The 13978-nt window shown below is 50.7% G+C and overlaps 6 protein-coding genes across 6 annotated transcripts; 3 read left to right on the top strand and 3 right to left on the bottom strand.

Moving 5' to 3' along the window:
* Positions 1 to 454: 454 nt before the first annotated feature.
* Positions 455 to 999, top strand: UA08_08031 (Multiprotein-bridging factor 1; the record flags this gene model as incomplete). The annotated part of the gene is made up of 2 exons (XM_020262947.1): positions 455 to 616; positions 691 to 999. The coding sequence occupies 2 exons, from the start codon at positions 455 to 457 to the stop codon at positions 997 to 999; spliced, it is 471 nt and encodes a 156-aa protein (XP_020116836.1).
* Positions 1000 to 1647: 648 nt separating this feature from the next.
* UA08_08030 (Eukaryotic translation initiation factor 3 subunit I) lies at positions 1648 to 2878 on the bottom strand (the record flags this gene model as incomplete). Its single annotated transcript, XM_020262946.1, has 4 exons — positions 1648 to 2007; positions 2076 to 2192; positions 2251 to 2769; positions 2852 to 2878. 4 exons carry the CDS (start codon positions 2876 to 2878, stop codon positions 1648 to 1650), a joined length of 1023 nt encoding a protein of 340 aa, XP_020116839.1.
* Positions 2879 to 3713: 835 nt separating this feature from the next.
* Positions 3714 to 6790, top strand: UA08_08029 (C-1-tetrahydrofolate synthase, cytoplasmic; the record flags this gene model as incomplete). Its single annotated transcript, XM_020262945.1, has 5 exons — positions 3714 to 3837; positions 3906 to 3926; positions 3996 to 4033; positions 4102 to 6629; positions 6682 to 6790. The coding sequence occupies 5 exons, from the start codon at positions 3714 to 3716 to the stop codon at positions 6788 to 6790; spliced, it is 2820 nt and encodes a 939-aa protein (XP_020116838.1).
* A 251-nt stretch (positions 6791 to 7041) lies between these two features.
* On the bottom strand, positions 7042 to 8768 carry UA08_08028 (hypothetical protein; the record flags this gene model as incomplete). The annotated part of the gene is made up of 2 exons (XM_020262944.1): positions 7042 to 7535; positions 7607 to 8768. 2 exons carry the CDS (start codon positions 8766 to 8768, stop codon positions 7042 to 7044), a joined length of 1656 nt encoding a protein of 551 aa, XP_020117001.1.
* An 813-nt stretch (positions 8769 to 9581) lies between these two features.
* On the top strand, positions 9582 to 11605 carry UA08_08027 (Isocitrate dehydrogenase; the record flags this gene model as incomplete). The annotated part of the gene is made up of 8 exons (XM_020262942.1): positions 9582 to 9896; positions 10100 to 10135; positions 10198 to 10208; positions 10261 to 10294; positions 10361 to 10499; positions 10553 to 10589; positions 10645 to 11141; positions 11193 to 11605. 8 exons carry the CDS (start codon positions 9582 to 9584, stop codon positions 11603 to 11605), a joined length of 1482 nt encoding a protein of 493 aa, XP_020117002.1.
* Positions 11606 to 11835: 230 nt separating this feature from the next.
* UA08_08026 (hypothetical protein) lies at positions 11836 to 13074 on the bottom strand (the record flags this gene model as incomplete). The annotated part of the gene is made up of 1 exon (XM_020262941.1): positions 11836 to 13074. One exon carries the CDS (start codon positions 13072 to 13074, stop codon positions 11836 to 11838), a length of 1239 nt encoding a protein of 412 aa, XP_020117003.1.
* Between the last annotated feature and the right edge of the window lie 904 nt (positions 13075 to 13978).

Raw genomic sequence — 13978 nt, 5'->3', positions numbered from 1 at the left:
TTAAATACTGGAATACCGAAGTAACCAAAGTATCTTATAAAAATCTATGAGCAACACTGTGTACTTGTAGCAGCGGGCTCCCAGACTGGTTAGAAGTAATCCCGGAGATACACCGCCTTCGCCCCTCCAAAGTCCGGCCCCGCCAATGACAGAATCAGCCGCTGCGCTGCTCAATCTGGAAGCTTCTCTCGATATAAAAGCATCTCACTGAGTCCAGTTTTGACCTGCAACAAACAACTCTCCGCCTTCACACAATCAGACACCAAATATCTTGACCTTTTTCTCTCAAAAAGACGAGAAAGAGAAGACAGACCGTCTATATCTTTGATACCCTTCCGATCGCACAAAACACCCCGCTGCCGATAGCCAGTCAGTCGCCACATCACACACGTGCTCACCAACCCTTTTCGACCAACTCAAAACACATCAGAACATCCTCTCGATACCTTATACAATGGCTGACAGCGACTGGGACTCCGTTACTCGTATTGGCAGCAAGAACCGCGGTGGCCCCGTCCAACGCGAGACTGTCGTCAAGGGCCGAAGCGCTCTTAACGCTGCCCAGCGATCTGGACTGGTCGTTGGCACTGAAAAGAAATATGCCACCGGTAATGTTGTAAGTAATCTCTCCTAGCCGAAGGGAATGTTAAGTTATATCGTCTATTCGGATTTTCTAACGTTTGATAACAGGCTGGTCGCGCAGGCGCCCCTGAAGGCCAACACCTAACCAAAGTCGACCGAAGCGACGACATCATCAAGCCCAAGACAGTCGGTGCACAAGTAGGCGACGCCATCAAGCGCAGGAGGAACGAGGAGGGCTACAAAATGACTCAAAAGGAACTCGCCACCAAGTGCAATACAACAGTTACTATTGTTCAGGACATGGAGCGCGGCACCGCTACTCCAGACCAGAAAGTGCTCAGTGCGATGGAACGTGTGCTCAATGTTAAGCTACGGGGTAGTGACATTGGTGCCGAGAAGTTTCCTAAGAAGAAGTAAATGAAAAAGAAATAAAATTTCAGGGGGAGCTTTCGAGAAGTAAGAATTTTCATTCGTGCTTCGTCTTTTCATTGAAACCTGTTTTTTCATACAAAGTATGACATATGTGACATGAAATAGATTGGTTGGGATGAGCGCCAACTATCATATGAATGTTTGCACTGGGTTTTCTAACTATATACCGATTTTTACTACTATCTAAAAATTCGAAAGCCTCTAATATGACGTTGAACTCATGAATAGAAAACGTCTTTCTTTTCAAAGATGCTTATCTCTTAATGGTTGAAGTATTTCTAGAAATTAAATCACAACTAGAGAGAGGAAATAGTGACAAAAAGGAATTGTGAAGGAAATAGATACCAACTCCATCATTGCGAAAGTTAAAAAACGTCAAAACGTCAAAAAGAGAAGACAAAAAGAAGATGCCAGCTTCTCCAAAAAGCCAGACATCGAAAAGGTATATTCTCCTGTATCTCCCTCATAAATGCAACCACCTATCATCCTCTAGCCTTCATTTTATGGCATTTGAATCTTTTTTTTCTTTCTTTCTTTCTTTCTTTCTTTCTTTCAGTTCTCATTTTTGAATCTCATCGTAACACATAAGTTAAAAAGATTTCTTTTTCTCTTGGCTCTCTCAAATCCATTTCTTTACCGCCTCAACTGCTCCCGCTCGACCTCGTACATAAAGTCGAAGTAGGGCTTATCAAAGTGGTGAACACGAACATAACCATCCTCTCCGCCAGAGGCATAAGATGTACCGGCCGGGTGAACGGCAATGGTGTTTAAAGGACCGAAGTGGCCCCTGACACGGCCAATCTCATCTTCGAAGATTTTGTGGTAGAAGCGAGCTTCGAACTTTCCTTGACGCGCTGATGTGGTTGTGACCTCCATGGCGGCCTGTCCACCACCGAGGATAACGTAGTCCTTCTTAGGGGTGATGGCAGCTGTGTTCAGGGGAGTGTCGGCAGGAAATGTTTTGAGAACGGCAAGGTTTCGCGAGGAAATAATCTGGCAAGTTTTGAGTTAGTAAAAACAATATGAAAAATGTTTTCTTTTTCTTTTTCCTTTTTTCTTACCTTGGCTGATTTGTCTTTTGATGCGGTAATGAAGTATGTGCGGTCTGAGGAGAATTGAATGTCGGTGATCTGCAGGTCGAACTCGTGGGCCTGGACGTTTTCGAGTTGTTCGCCAGACTACATTTTCAAGTTAGAATCTCCCCCAGAATGTACAACATTTTTTAGAGCAACATACCTTGGCATCGTATTGGCTGACGCTGCCATCCTCGTGTCCGGCAATGATGTACTTGCTGAGATAGCTCCATCCGGCAACAGTAGCCTTGCTTTCCTCACAAGTAATCTTCAAGCTTGGCTCGTCGGTCTGCTCGTTCAAGTTGTTTCCCTCGCCATCTCCGTACTGAACATCGTAGACAACAATCGTACCCAAGAAACCCATGCGCTTCTCCGTCACGGCCAGAAGCCGACTTCCATCGGGACTGAATTCGACTCGTTTCACAGCTGTCGGGAACTCCCATACTTTGACGCACTCGCCTGTCTTCACATTCCATAACCGAACAGAGTTGTCTGCTGAGCCGGTGGCGGCAAGGACTGTGTTCGGGCTGACATCGACAGTCCAGATAGCACCCTGATGTCCATGATATGTTCCAAGACGCTCGCCGTTGGCCGCAAACCAGACACCGACGACTTTATCCTTGGCGACGGAGAAGAGAAGATCGCCGTCACGGTTGAATTTGATCTGGTTCAAGGACCGCTCCTGTAGTTATTTTTTGTCACGGTTAGTTTTCTTGTACCGCAAAGATTTGAAAGATTTGCGGGGGAGTTGGTTTCCAACGAACATGGCCTTGAAGAAGAATAGGCCTCATGCTGGGCCGATAAATGTGACTGGATACTTGGGATTCCGAATAAGAAGAACAGCCTCGCCTGACAACAAGAAGTGCTCAGGGTAACGTAGCGGGCGCAGTGGGTTTCTATGACAGCTTCTGCCTTGTACGGCCGTTATGATCGCGACTCTATCGATAATTTCAGCGCACACTATGCCAAGCCTTTTTTGCCGCGCTCGCCTCTGAATATTACCGCCGTATTACCAGTACCGGCAGCGTAGTTTTTCCGGCTAGGGCTTAAGCCCTGGAAGTTGTGAAATAAACTAGCGCGTCACATTTTCCACGTCCTAGTGCAAAAATAAAAAATACGCGTATCGTCCAACGTGGTACCGTGATACAATTGCTGAACAACGCCGAAATTTTGCTCTCTTTCGGCGTTGGAATTCAACAAACTGGCAGGCAAAGCAAGCTTCGTGATATTTTCACTCTTGTAATTGCTCAATTGCATTGAGCATTTCCCAATCTCAACATTGACTCCCTTTTAAGTTTTTCATAAATCCCGAGCAGCGTTCTGCTCGACGTTGAAGGTTACCGTTGCCCTTTTTTTTCCTAAAAGAGGCAGCTAATGTTTCCCTCGGGGACTTTTCGGTCTCCTAACCTGCATGCACCCCGCCATTGTGCATTCTTATCTCCCAGAAACCCCCTCGTTGTCGTGAAGAACCAATTCAAATTGGCTACTCCGACTGCCCATCGAAGGGCGCTATCAATATATAACGCTCTTGTCCCTCGCCCTTTGGCGCATCGGCTTAATCGCAACTTATCAGCAGCTACGGTGATTTCCCGTCGTCGGCCTTTCTCTAGCACCGCCGCGGTCAACATGCCGGCCACCAAAATCGATGGCACTGCCATTGCGAAGGATATTCGCGAAAAGCTCAAGAGTGAGATTGCCGACCTGCAAGCAAAGAACTCCAGGTTCAAGCCGAACTTGGTGATCTATCAAGGTGTGTATATGTGCTCTCAACAGAAGCTTGGAAGTTTCCCGCTGCTAACAAGAGACTTGTCTATGTAGTCGCTGATAGATCCGATTCCAGTACGTTCGCTAAGCTCTAGCACGTTCCTATCGAGAATAATGTACTGATAATACTTTTCTTTCCACCAGGCACGTATGTGCGCATGAAATTGAAGGCTGCTGAAGAGGTACATTGTATCCATTGGCTTTTCCCGCGGAAAAGTAACATCGATTAGCTGACTTCTTATTCCTCAAGGCCAATATTCTGTGCAGCATTATCAAGTTCCCTGAAACCATAACCGAAGCAGAATTACTTTTTGAGATTGAAAAGTCCAACAATGACCCGGCAGTTCATGGTATCCTCGTCCAGCTCCCGCTCCCCAGCCACATCTCCGAGCACGCGGTCACATCGGCCGTTTCAGATGACAAGGATGTGGATGGCTTTGGTACGTTGAGTATTGGCCACCTTGCCAAGCGAGGTGGCCAGCCAGTGTTTGTCCCCTGCACTCCTCAGGGTGTGATGGAACTTCTCCGAGTCAGTGGTGTTGACCCTGCTGGAAAGGAGGCCGTAGTCCTCGGTCGTAGTGACATCGTTGGTAGCCCTGTCAGCTACTTGCTCAAGAATGCGGATGCAACTGTGACTGTATGCCATTCGAAGACCAAGAATTTGAGTGAAATCCTCAAGAGGGCGGACATTGTTGTTGCTGCTATTGGACAGCCTGAATTCGTCAAGGGAGAACAGCTTAAGCCCGGCGCTGTTGTCATTGATGTTGGCACAAATTATATCCCTGATTCCACCAAGAAGTCTGGCTTCAGACTGGTTGGCGATGTCCACTTCGAATCCGCAGTCGAAGTTGCTTCTCAGATTACCCCTGTTCCCGGCGGTGTCGGCCCTATGACAGTCGCGATGCTTCTGCGAAACGTTGTTAACTCTGCTAAAACATACTTTGATAAGCAGAGGGATCGTCATATCATTCCTCTTCCTCTCAAGTTGACTACTCCTGTTCCGTCGGATATTGCCATTTCACGTGCTCAGCACCCCAAGCCTATTACCAAAATTGCTGCTGAGGTGGGCATTGCTGCTCATGAGCTGGAACCTTACGGACATACAAAGGCTAAAGTCAGCCTGTCTGTCCTCGACCGACTTGCTCACCGCCGCAATGGTCGCTACGTCCTGGTCACTGGTATCACGCCAACGCCACTAGGAGAAGGAAAGTCTACTACGACGATGGGTCTGACCCAGGCTCTGGGAGCACATCTGAACAGGATTGTCTTTGCCAATGTCAGACAGCCTAGTCAGGGGCCTACTTTCGGTATCAAGGGAGGTGCTGCTGGTGGCGGTTACAGTCAGGTTATACCCATGGATGAATTCAACCTTCATCTGACTGGAGACATCCACGCCATCACTGCTGCAAACAATCTTTTGGCAGCAGCTATTGACACTCGCATGTTCCATGAAGCAACTCAAAAGGACGCCGCTCTGTACAAGCGTTTGGTTCCAGCCAAGAAGGGCAAACGTGAATTCCAGCCTATTATGTTCCGTCGGTTGAAGAAATTGGGCATTACAAAGACTGACCCAAATGAATTGACCGAAGACGAAATCCGCCGCTTCGCTCGTCTCGACATTGACCCCGAGACAATTACATGGCGCCGTGTACTTGATGTCAATGACCGACATCTTCGTGGAGTCACTGTTGGCCAAGCGCCAACCGAGAAAGGTCTTTCGCGCCAGACTGGATTTGACATTTCAGTTGCCAGTGAGTGTATGGCCATTTTGGCTCTCAGCAACGACTTGGAGGACATGCGTGAACGTCTTGGACGAATGGTGGTTGCCACATCCAAGAATGGTGACCCTGTAACGTGTGATGACATCGGTGCTGGCGGAGCCCTAGCTGCTCTCATGAAGGATGCCATCAAGCCGAACATGATGCAGAGTTTGGAAGGTACCCCAGTGTTTGTTCACGCGGGCCCATTCGCAAACATCAGTATCGGTGCCAACTCGGTTGTGGCCGATAAGCTAGCTCTCAAGCTTGCGGGTACTGAGCCTGACGAAGACCACGACGCAAAGACCGGTTTCGTGGTCACAGAAGCTGGTTTCGATTTCACCATGGGTGGAGAGCGTTTCTTCAACATCAAGTGCCGCTCTTCAGGGCTTGTTCCCGACGTGGTCGTTGTCGTGGCTACTGTCCGCGCCCTCAAGGTGCACGGTGGTGGACCTGAGATCTCCCCCGGAGCTCCTCTGCCTGAAGTTTACCGAACTGAGAATGTAGACGTCCTTCGTAAGGGCTGTGTCAACCTCCGTAAACACATCCAAAACGCTCGCCAGTACGGTCTTCCAGTTGTCGTCGCTGTCAACAAGTTTGAGACCGACACAGATGCCGAAATTGCAGTCATTCGCGAAGAGGCTATTGCCGCCGGTGCCGAGGACGCAGTACCAGCCAACCACTGGGCTGAAGGTGGTGCTGGCGCAGTCGACTTGGCCAAGAGCGTCATCACAGCCAGTTCGCAGCCCAATGACTTCAAACTGTTGTACACTCTGGAAGGCTCCGTCCAAGAGCGTATCGACCAGATTGCCAAGGTCATGTACGGCGCCGACAAGGTCGAGTTTAGCGAGCTGGCTCAGAAGAAAGTCGACACCTACACAAAGCAGGGCTTTGGCAATTTGCCAATCTGCGTGGCCAAGACTCAGTATTCGTTGAGCCACGACCCCGCGTTGAAGGGAGCTCCTACTGGGTTTACCGTTCCTATTCGTGATGTTAGGCTGTCAGCTGGTGCTGGATACCTGTAAGTCTATCATTCCTTGAGGTTTTTGATCTCTCTTATCTAACTCCACTAGGTACGCGCTTGCTGCCGATATCCAAACGATTCCCGGTCTTCCCACGGCTCCTGGTTACCTGAATGTCGATGTTGACCCTGTGACTGGCGAGATCGACGGACTTTTCTAATCTTTCTTTTTATACCCTACAGGGACTTCCCCTTTTAGCAGTCTTGTTTGTCTGATATTGTAAAATTAAAAACAATTCACCTTTTGCATATAACATGTTCAACACAATGCATGGATGGAAGTTGGGAGAGGGCTGGAGCACTTGGATTTTGCATTCTTTTTTACTGTATATCTTCTCATCATAAACTCATTGAAATTTCATGTAGATGCGATACTATTCTCATATTCTTATGTCCTATATCATATATGTAGTCAAGTTAACAGACCATCCTCAGCATCCCAGACCAACTCGCCCTCAAACCAAGTCTTCAAGACCTTGGCATTCTCAAAATCCGCATCACCACCGACTACATCCCTGTCCAGCATGATGAAATTCGCGCGTTTTCCGATTTCAATGCTGCCGCTTACATCACCCAGGCCTACGGCCGCAGCGCCGTTTTTGGTTAATAGTTCCAGGACGAGGTTGGCGCCTAGGGATGTACTTTCTGTTGCGTTGTGGCTGGAGGAGTTCTTAACAGCCCACTCACCCACTCGTCTCACGACGTGGTGCACTTTGGGTAATAGACAGGGATCGCCGCGCGAACCCCAGTCTGATCCGATGGTGATGGGGTGGACGCGGGCCTCGAGAAGGCTCGCAAAGTCCCAGTTCATGGCCCCGTTGCTTGCGCGGCTGAGTGGGTGGTAGAAAAACATTGCCGGGGACAGCTCTGCGGTTACGTTATGCTTTGTGAAGAGGTCCAGGTCGTCTGGAGAGATTTTGGTTTGTTTAGAGAACTAACTCTACGGAGGTATCCTTATAGTAGGGGGTTATACTTACTAGGATGTATGCCGTTACAATGGGCAATCTCGTGCTTGATTATTCCCTGTGCTTGGTCGTGCTGATTGCCCGTCCTCGCTGTCTTGATCGCGTCCAGGGCCAGCCGCGTACTGCCGTGGCCGGTGGCATGGATTTTAATTGTAAGGCCGCGCTCATCGAAGCGTTTCACAGCTTCCACGACATCATCCACTAGAATCTTGTGTTGTTCGATATTCCCCTCACTATCCAGCCCCGCGCTCGAGAACAACGGCGGCAGAGGCACGCCATCCAGTAGAATCTTCACAAAATTAGTTTGAACATGCTTCGTGGCCAACCCGGGAGCTCTATCAATCAATTCCTTGAGCGAGCTCTGACGCTCATTCGCCAGGAACTCAGGTGCGTAGACCGAGTGCGCGGCAATATCCATTTTGAGCGCATTCTCCTCGAGATCTAGTTCGCGAAGCGCGTCCAGAATCACCGAGTTAGTCGCTGCCTCCTGGCACGAAGTAACACCGGCCTGATGCAAGCAACGGAGGGCAGCCTTGATTGCCCGTTTTGCATGCGCCAGGTTTGGGTTCCCCTTGGACAGCATGGCCTTGTTCATGGCCAGCTCGCCGAGCTCGCCGGTCAGACTGCCGTCGGGCCGGCGACTGAACTTGGCGCCTTTCACGTCCGGCTCGTTATCGACTTGGTAGCCGGCTTTGAGCAGGCCGGCGGTGTTGAGGAAGGCACTGTGGCCCGCCCCGCCCTGGATGATGACCGGCGTATCGGGGAAGCGCTGGTCGAGTGAAGAGCGGTCGAAGTTGGGGATGGTGAAGGTGTTGCCGACGACCCAGTCCTGGAAGGCGTGTTGGTAGGCGCAGGTGCACTGGCCGTCTTCCAGGCGCTGGCCGAGGTTGTCTACGGTGGTGTCGCCGGGCAGGCTGACGCCGCTGAGGTAGGAAATGCCGGCGGAGAGAAGATGGACGTGGGCATCGTGGATGCCGGGCATCACAAAGCGGCCCTTGAGGTTGAATGTGACATTCCCGTTGGCTTTGGCGGCTGCGAGGATGTCTTCTGTGGTGCCTACGGCCAGGAAGGTGCCTTCAGCTGAGACGATGAAGGCTTCTGCGACCTGGCTGGCGTCGTCGAGGGTGTAGACCTTGCCGTTGTAGTAGGCCACGGCGTGGTGCTGTGCCGGCATGGTGGAGGACTGACCGGACGGCTTCTTCACGGACGCGGACGAAGACGAAGACGAAAGAAGAGGAAGGCCTCCATGGCATCGCATCTGGCTTCCCCGCGTGCGTGTCAGATTATTAAGCGTCAGCCAACGTCCATGATGCGTTGCTTAGTAAAGATTAAGCGTCGTCGCGATGGACACCTCACGGCTCAGGCCAGAACATCCACGCCGGCTTCGGAGCTGGCCCACCGAGAGAAATCAAATGCGCGAGCAGCGCAGTGCAAGATGAGATGGGCACCTAATTGCAAAGAATAGAAAGGCAGATGGCTACAGATGCATAGTAGTAGATGCGTAGAGTATCGACAGGAAGCAGCGCGACTGGGCGCAATTGGGCGGCAAACAGCGCGCTGAACAGATGAAGTCATTCCTCCGCATTTCGGGCGAGGTGAAGCTCCCAGCTTGGGTTAAATGCAAATTAGTCACTGACTGACTCACGCTCCTCTTTGCCAACCAGCTCCACCGATCTGCTATAAAAATATTGCTGCTGCTATTGCAAGAGAAAAAAAAAATATTCGCTATTCTTTCATTCATTCCCACACAGACCCTGCCATCGCCTGCTAGTCGCTGCCTTGAGAGAGGAAGTTGGCCGCTGGAGAACCTGCCGCTGGGCCGAATCTCCGCAGTTTCAACAGCAAAGGGATAAATCCTCGTCGAGAGGAAACAAACAGAGGAAAATCACAGGTAATAGCAAGAAGAAGAGCGAGAGAGGGAAAAAAAAAAAAGAAAAAAAAGATAAGAAAAGAGTCAGCGACTAACCAACCACACCAGTCAGCAAGCATGCAAGTTCGGAGCTCTGCCGTAGCCCTTCACGGCCTCCACTCGGCCTCGACCAGCAGCGTCAGATTGTCTTCTCGTCGCTCGGTTTTCTCTTCGTCTGCCTGTTTTTCCACTTCTGCAGCCAGACCGGTCTCCAACAACAGCAACAACAACTCCATCGTCGCCAACAGCCGCCTACGTCCTGCGCTCGCCGCGACCAAACTGCATTCTTCTGTCGGCGGACTTCTCTCCGCTTCATCCCACGTGCGCACAATGGCCTCGCAAGTGTCGAAAATCAAGGTCAAGAGCCCTGTCGTCGAACTCGATGGGGACGAGGTATGTGGAATTCCTTTGTGTCGCTGCGAGCATGTAGTTAGAGAAACAAACCGTGCTTTAATACACGAGTATACGAGTATATGCGGAATACAAAAACGCGGGGGAATGCCTCCTCGCCAATCATGTTGAGCATGTCCGGCATAATGGCGGATGCATCATATATTCGGTGACCGATTGTGCTGATATGTCAAACGACGTACTAGATGACCAGGATTATCTGGCAGGACATCAAGGACAAGGTTCGTCGTGCACTCCGAATTGCAATATTGTCTTAATTCTAACTGTCACGAACGGTCAATAGTTCATCTTCCCGTAAGTCGACCGAATGCAAGCAGCTAGGGTGATAGGCTGAATGATGTCTTAGGTATCTCGAGATTGACCTGAAGTACTATGACTTGGTATGCGGATCCTGGAACTGTTAATGTTACCATGGTATCTCTAGTATATCTAACATATATGGATAGGGCCTCGAATACCGTGACCAGACCGATGACAAGGTTACTGTCGATGCCGCCGAGGCTATCAAGAAGTATGGAGTTGGCGTCAAGTGCGCCACAATCACTCCTGACGAAGCCCGCGTGAAGGAATTCCATTTGAAGAAGAGTGCGTGATTCTTCATATCTGTCGCAATTGACCAAAGCTGATCCCTGCAACAGTGTGGCTGTCTCCGAACGGCACTATTCGAAACATCCTGTGCGTAGTTGTGCAATCGTCGTTTCTCTCTCTTTTACCTTGCTAACAAAAGCAGAGGCGGAACTGTCTTCCGCGAGCCCATTGTCATCCCCAACATCCCGCGGCTGGTCCCCGGCTGGACAAAGCCCATCATCATCGGCCGCCATGCCTTTGGCGACCAATACCGGGCTGCTGACCGCCTCATCCCCGGCGAAGGCACGCTAGAGCTTGTCTACACGCCCAAGGGCGGCGAGCCAGAGCGCATCAAGGTGTACGAATTCTCCGGGCCCGGTATTGCGCAGACGCAGTACAACACGGATGACTCGATCCGCGGCTTTGCGCATGCCAGTTTCAAGATGGCGCTCCTCAAGGGCCTGCCGCTGTACATGAGCACCAAGAACACGATCCTGAAGAAGTACGATGGTCGCTTTAAGGATATCTTCCAGGAGATCTACGAGAGCGACTACAAGAAGGATTTCGAGGCCAAGAAGCTCTGGTACGAGCACCGTCTGATTGACGACATGGTTGCGCAGATGATCAAGAGCGAGGGCGGCTTCGTCATTGCCATGAAGAGTGCGTGCTTCCCCCAAATACTTGCGCAAACCCCATACTGACTGCTTTCAGACTACGACGGCGACGTGCAATCCGACATTGTCGCCCAAGGCTTCGGCTCCCTGGGCCTCATGACCTCCACGCTGGCCACGCCCGACGGCTCCGCATTCGAGAGCGAAGCTGCACACGGCACCGTAACGCGACACTACCGCGAGCACCAAAAGGGCCGCGAGACATCGACCAACCCCATCGCATCCATCTTCGCCTGGACCCGCGGTCTCATCCAGCGCGGCAAGCTCGACGGAACCCCCGAGCTGGTGGCCTTTGCCGAGAAATTGGAAAAGGCCTGCGTCGACACGGTTAACGAGGATGAGATCATGACCAAGGATTTGGCGCTGGCGCGTGGGCGCAAGGACCGCGAGGCCTGGGTGACGACAAGGGAGTATTTGGAGGCTGTTGAGAAGAGGTTGAAGAGCGCGTTGTAAATGAATGTTGTTTTTGTCTAGTTAAGCAAGTTGAATTGATACCTGGGTATTGAATATGGGATAGTACATTCACCATACAAGCCAGCCAAGAGAGAGAGAGAGAGAGAGAAAGGAATATAAGTCAACATGTACAGCAGAAGCAGAAGCAAATGATTGAAACAATCATACATGATAGCTAAAAACAAGAATCGAAAATTGGTATATATATATATATATGTCAGTCAACAACGTCAAATCACCCTCAACACCCTCTCGCACGGCTCCTTCACAATAGCCGGCGCAACAACCTTCTCAACCAGCCCATCGCGCACTACGCGCGACGCATGCGGTCCACTACGCACGTAGTCGAGTGCGCGATATCCCTCGCGCGACATTGCGAGACGCTGTATATCGCTCGTGCCGGAGTGCGAGTACACAAGCGTATCGCCCGTTGCAGCAGCGAGCAGCGTGAGCCCCAGCGCGAATATGTCAGAGGCTAGCGTGGTGGGAATCGTAGCCGACTTCATCGCAGCGACAGTCATGAGTTCGGGCGCCGCGAAGGGCGGTGTTAGCGCCGATGCGCCGGCGTCTGCAACTTGACTCTTTCCCTGCTCCTGTTCCTCTCCTTCTTCTCCGTCGTAGGAGCTGGAGGAGGGGGAGGAGGAGGAGGAGGAGGAGGAGGGCGACATCCGATGCGCCGACGAAAAATCAGCGTATAAAGCGTCATACTGAAACCCTTCCGCAGCATCGCAGCCACTCCGAGCGCATTCTCGACGACGCAAAAGGATATTATGCGGCTTGATATCCCCATGCACAACACCAACCGTGCCATGAAGCCATTTCAGCCCGTTAATCAACTGCGCCGCCAAGTCGCGCCAATGCGCCGAGGACAGAACGGGCTCAAACATGGTTTTCGTTGAGAAGTGTCGTTTTGCGATTTCGGCGCGTTCTTCGATATGAGTTGATAGTAGGAGCGGGATGGCTTGCATAACTAGCGAGTGCGAGGCGGGCATGTAGCCGTGGAAGGGGACGACATATTGTTGTTGGTGTTCATCGTCAGTCCGCGCCCTCGTCACTAAGCTGAGAATCCACGCTTCGGATCGAAGGACTGGCTGCGCGTCGCGCCGCAATGACGGCAACGGGGATTTTACAGCGACAACGGTCCTGCGCGATGGGACTGGGGAGTGAGGCGGAGTGAAGATTGGGCTGCCAGAATAACTATGATTGAATTTGGACTGTGGCGTCCACGAAGTTGTTGCTTTGTATACTGCGCTCCATGCTCCGCGGCCAAACTCGATGGATGCGCTGCTGGCGTCGCCGTTGTTGACGCGCTCGATTTCTAGGTCGTACATGAACTCGACAATGGGCTTCTGGGTATAGGACTCGCCATGCTCGCCTGGGCCTGCTGAAATGGGAGTTTCGGGGGGAGTGAGCGAGGGAGAGTTGCTGACAAGGTCGTTTTGGAGAGTGTCCACGGCTAGAGGCGCCATTGGACCGGCTGTATATATATGGCTATATGATATATATATATAGCTCAATAGATAGAATATGAAGAAGCTGAAATATAGATTATAGCAATCTAGGCACGGCAGCTCGAGCGCGGAGTGAATATGTAGATTGACGCTTTCTTTTGGATGGACATATTCGGTGGCGACGAAGACGTATGCGGCGGAATAATTGCTCTACCAATATCCACTGCGTCCAGACGGGTATTGGGACATAGATTCTGGAATAAATTTGAAGTAGAGGGGGAAGTCCAGAGTGAAAGGAAGAGAGGGGGAGTTAAAAAAAAAAGGAAATTAAAGATTAAAGATTAAGATTAGCAGCAGGACTAGCTAGGCATCTGGATGGTTACCTGCAGGCAGCCAGCGATACGTCCATGACTAACACTGGATCTTATAAAACAGCAACCCCAGTATGATATTGTGCATGACTAGATACTGATTGATACATATATATATCTGTATATATATAACGATATATGCTCCATCGTCGCTCTAGATCCTTCCTAATCCGGCATATACTCCGGCGTCGGACTATCAGTTATTCCGCACTAATGCCAGCCCTAACCCTAAGTCTGCTCTTTGACGCGGCCTCGAGGCGAGAATTCCCTGCCAATTGCTTTACATCTCATCTAACTTCATAGCCTGTGCCAAATATTTTACTCACTGATACGTTTATTGGGCATACAATGCCGTTTGTCGCAAGCGGTGGTAGTTTGACTGCCATTGCAGCATTATATACCGAGAAAGTGCCAGTTGTGCACAATTGTTGGCGTCCCCTCGACAGAGAATCGCAGTGTTTGGGCCGCAATCTGCATCACAGAGTGGCTAGGTATATCGAAACAGGACATGAATGTGTAGAGTCGTCAAGAGCAGGAATGATTCTTATGAA

The sequence above is a fragment of the Talaromyces atroroseus genome, assembly GCF_001907595.1.
Source record: "Talaromyces atroroseus strain IBT 11181 chromosome Unknown scaffold_12, whole genome shotgun sequence".
Taxonomy (NCBI): Eukaryota; Fungi; Ascomycota; class Eurotiomycetes; order Eurotiales; family Trichocomaceae; genus Talaromyces; species Talaromyces atroroseus.
The sequence above is the reverse complement of the archived record's forward strand: the minus strand, read 5'-3'. Positions and strand labels throughout refer to the sequence as shown.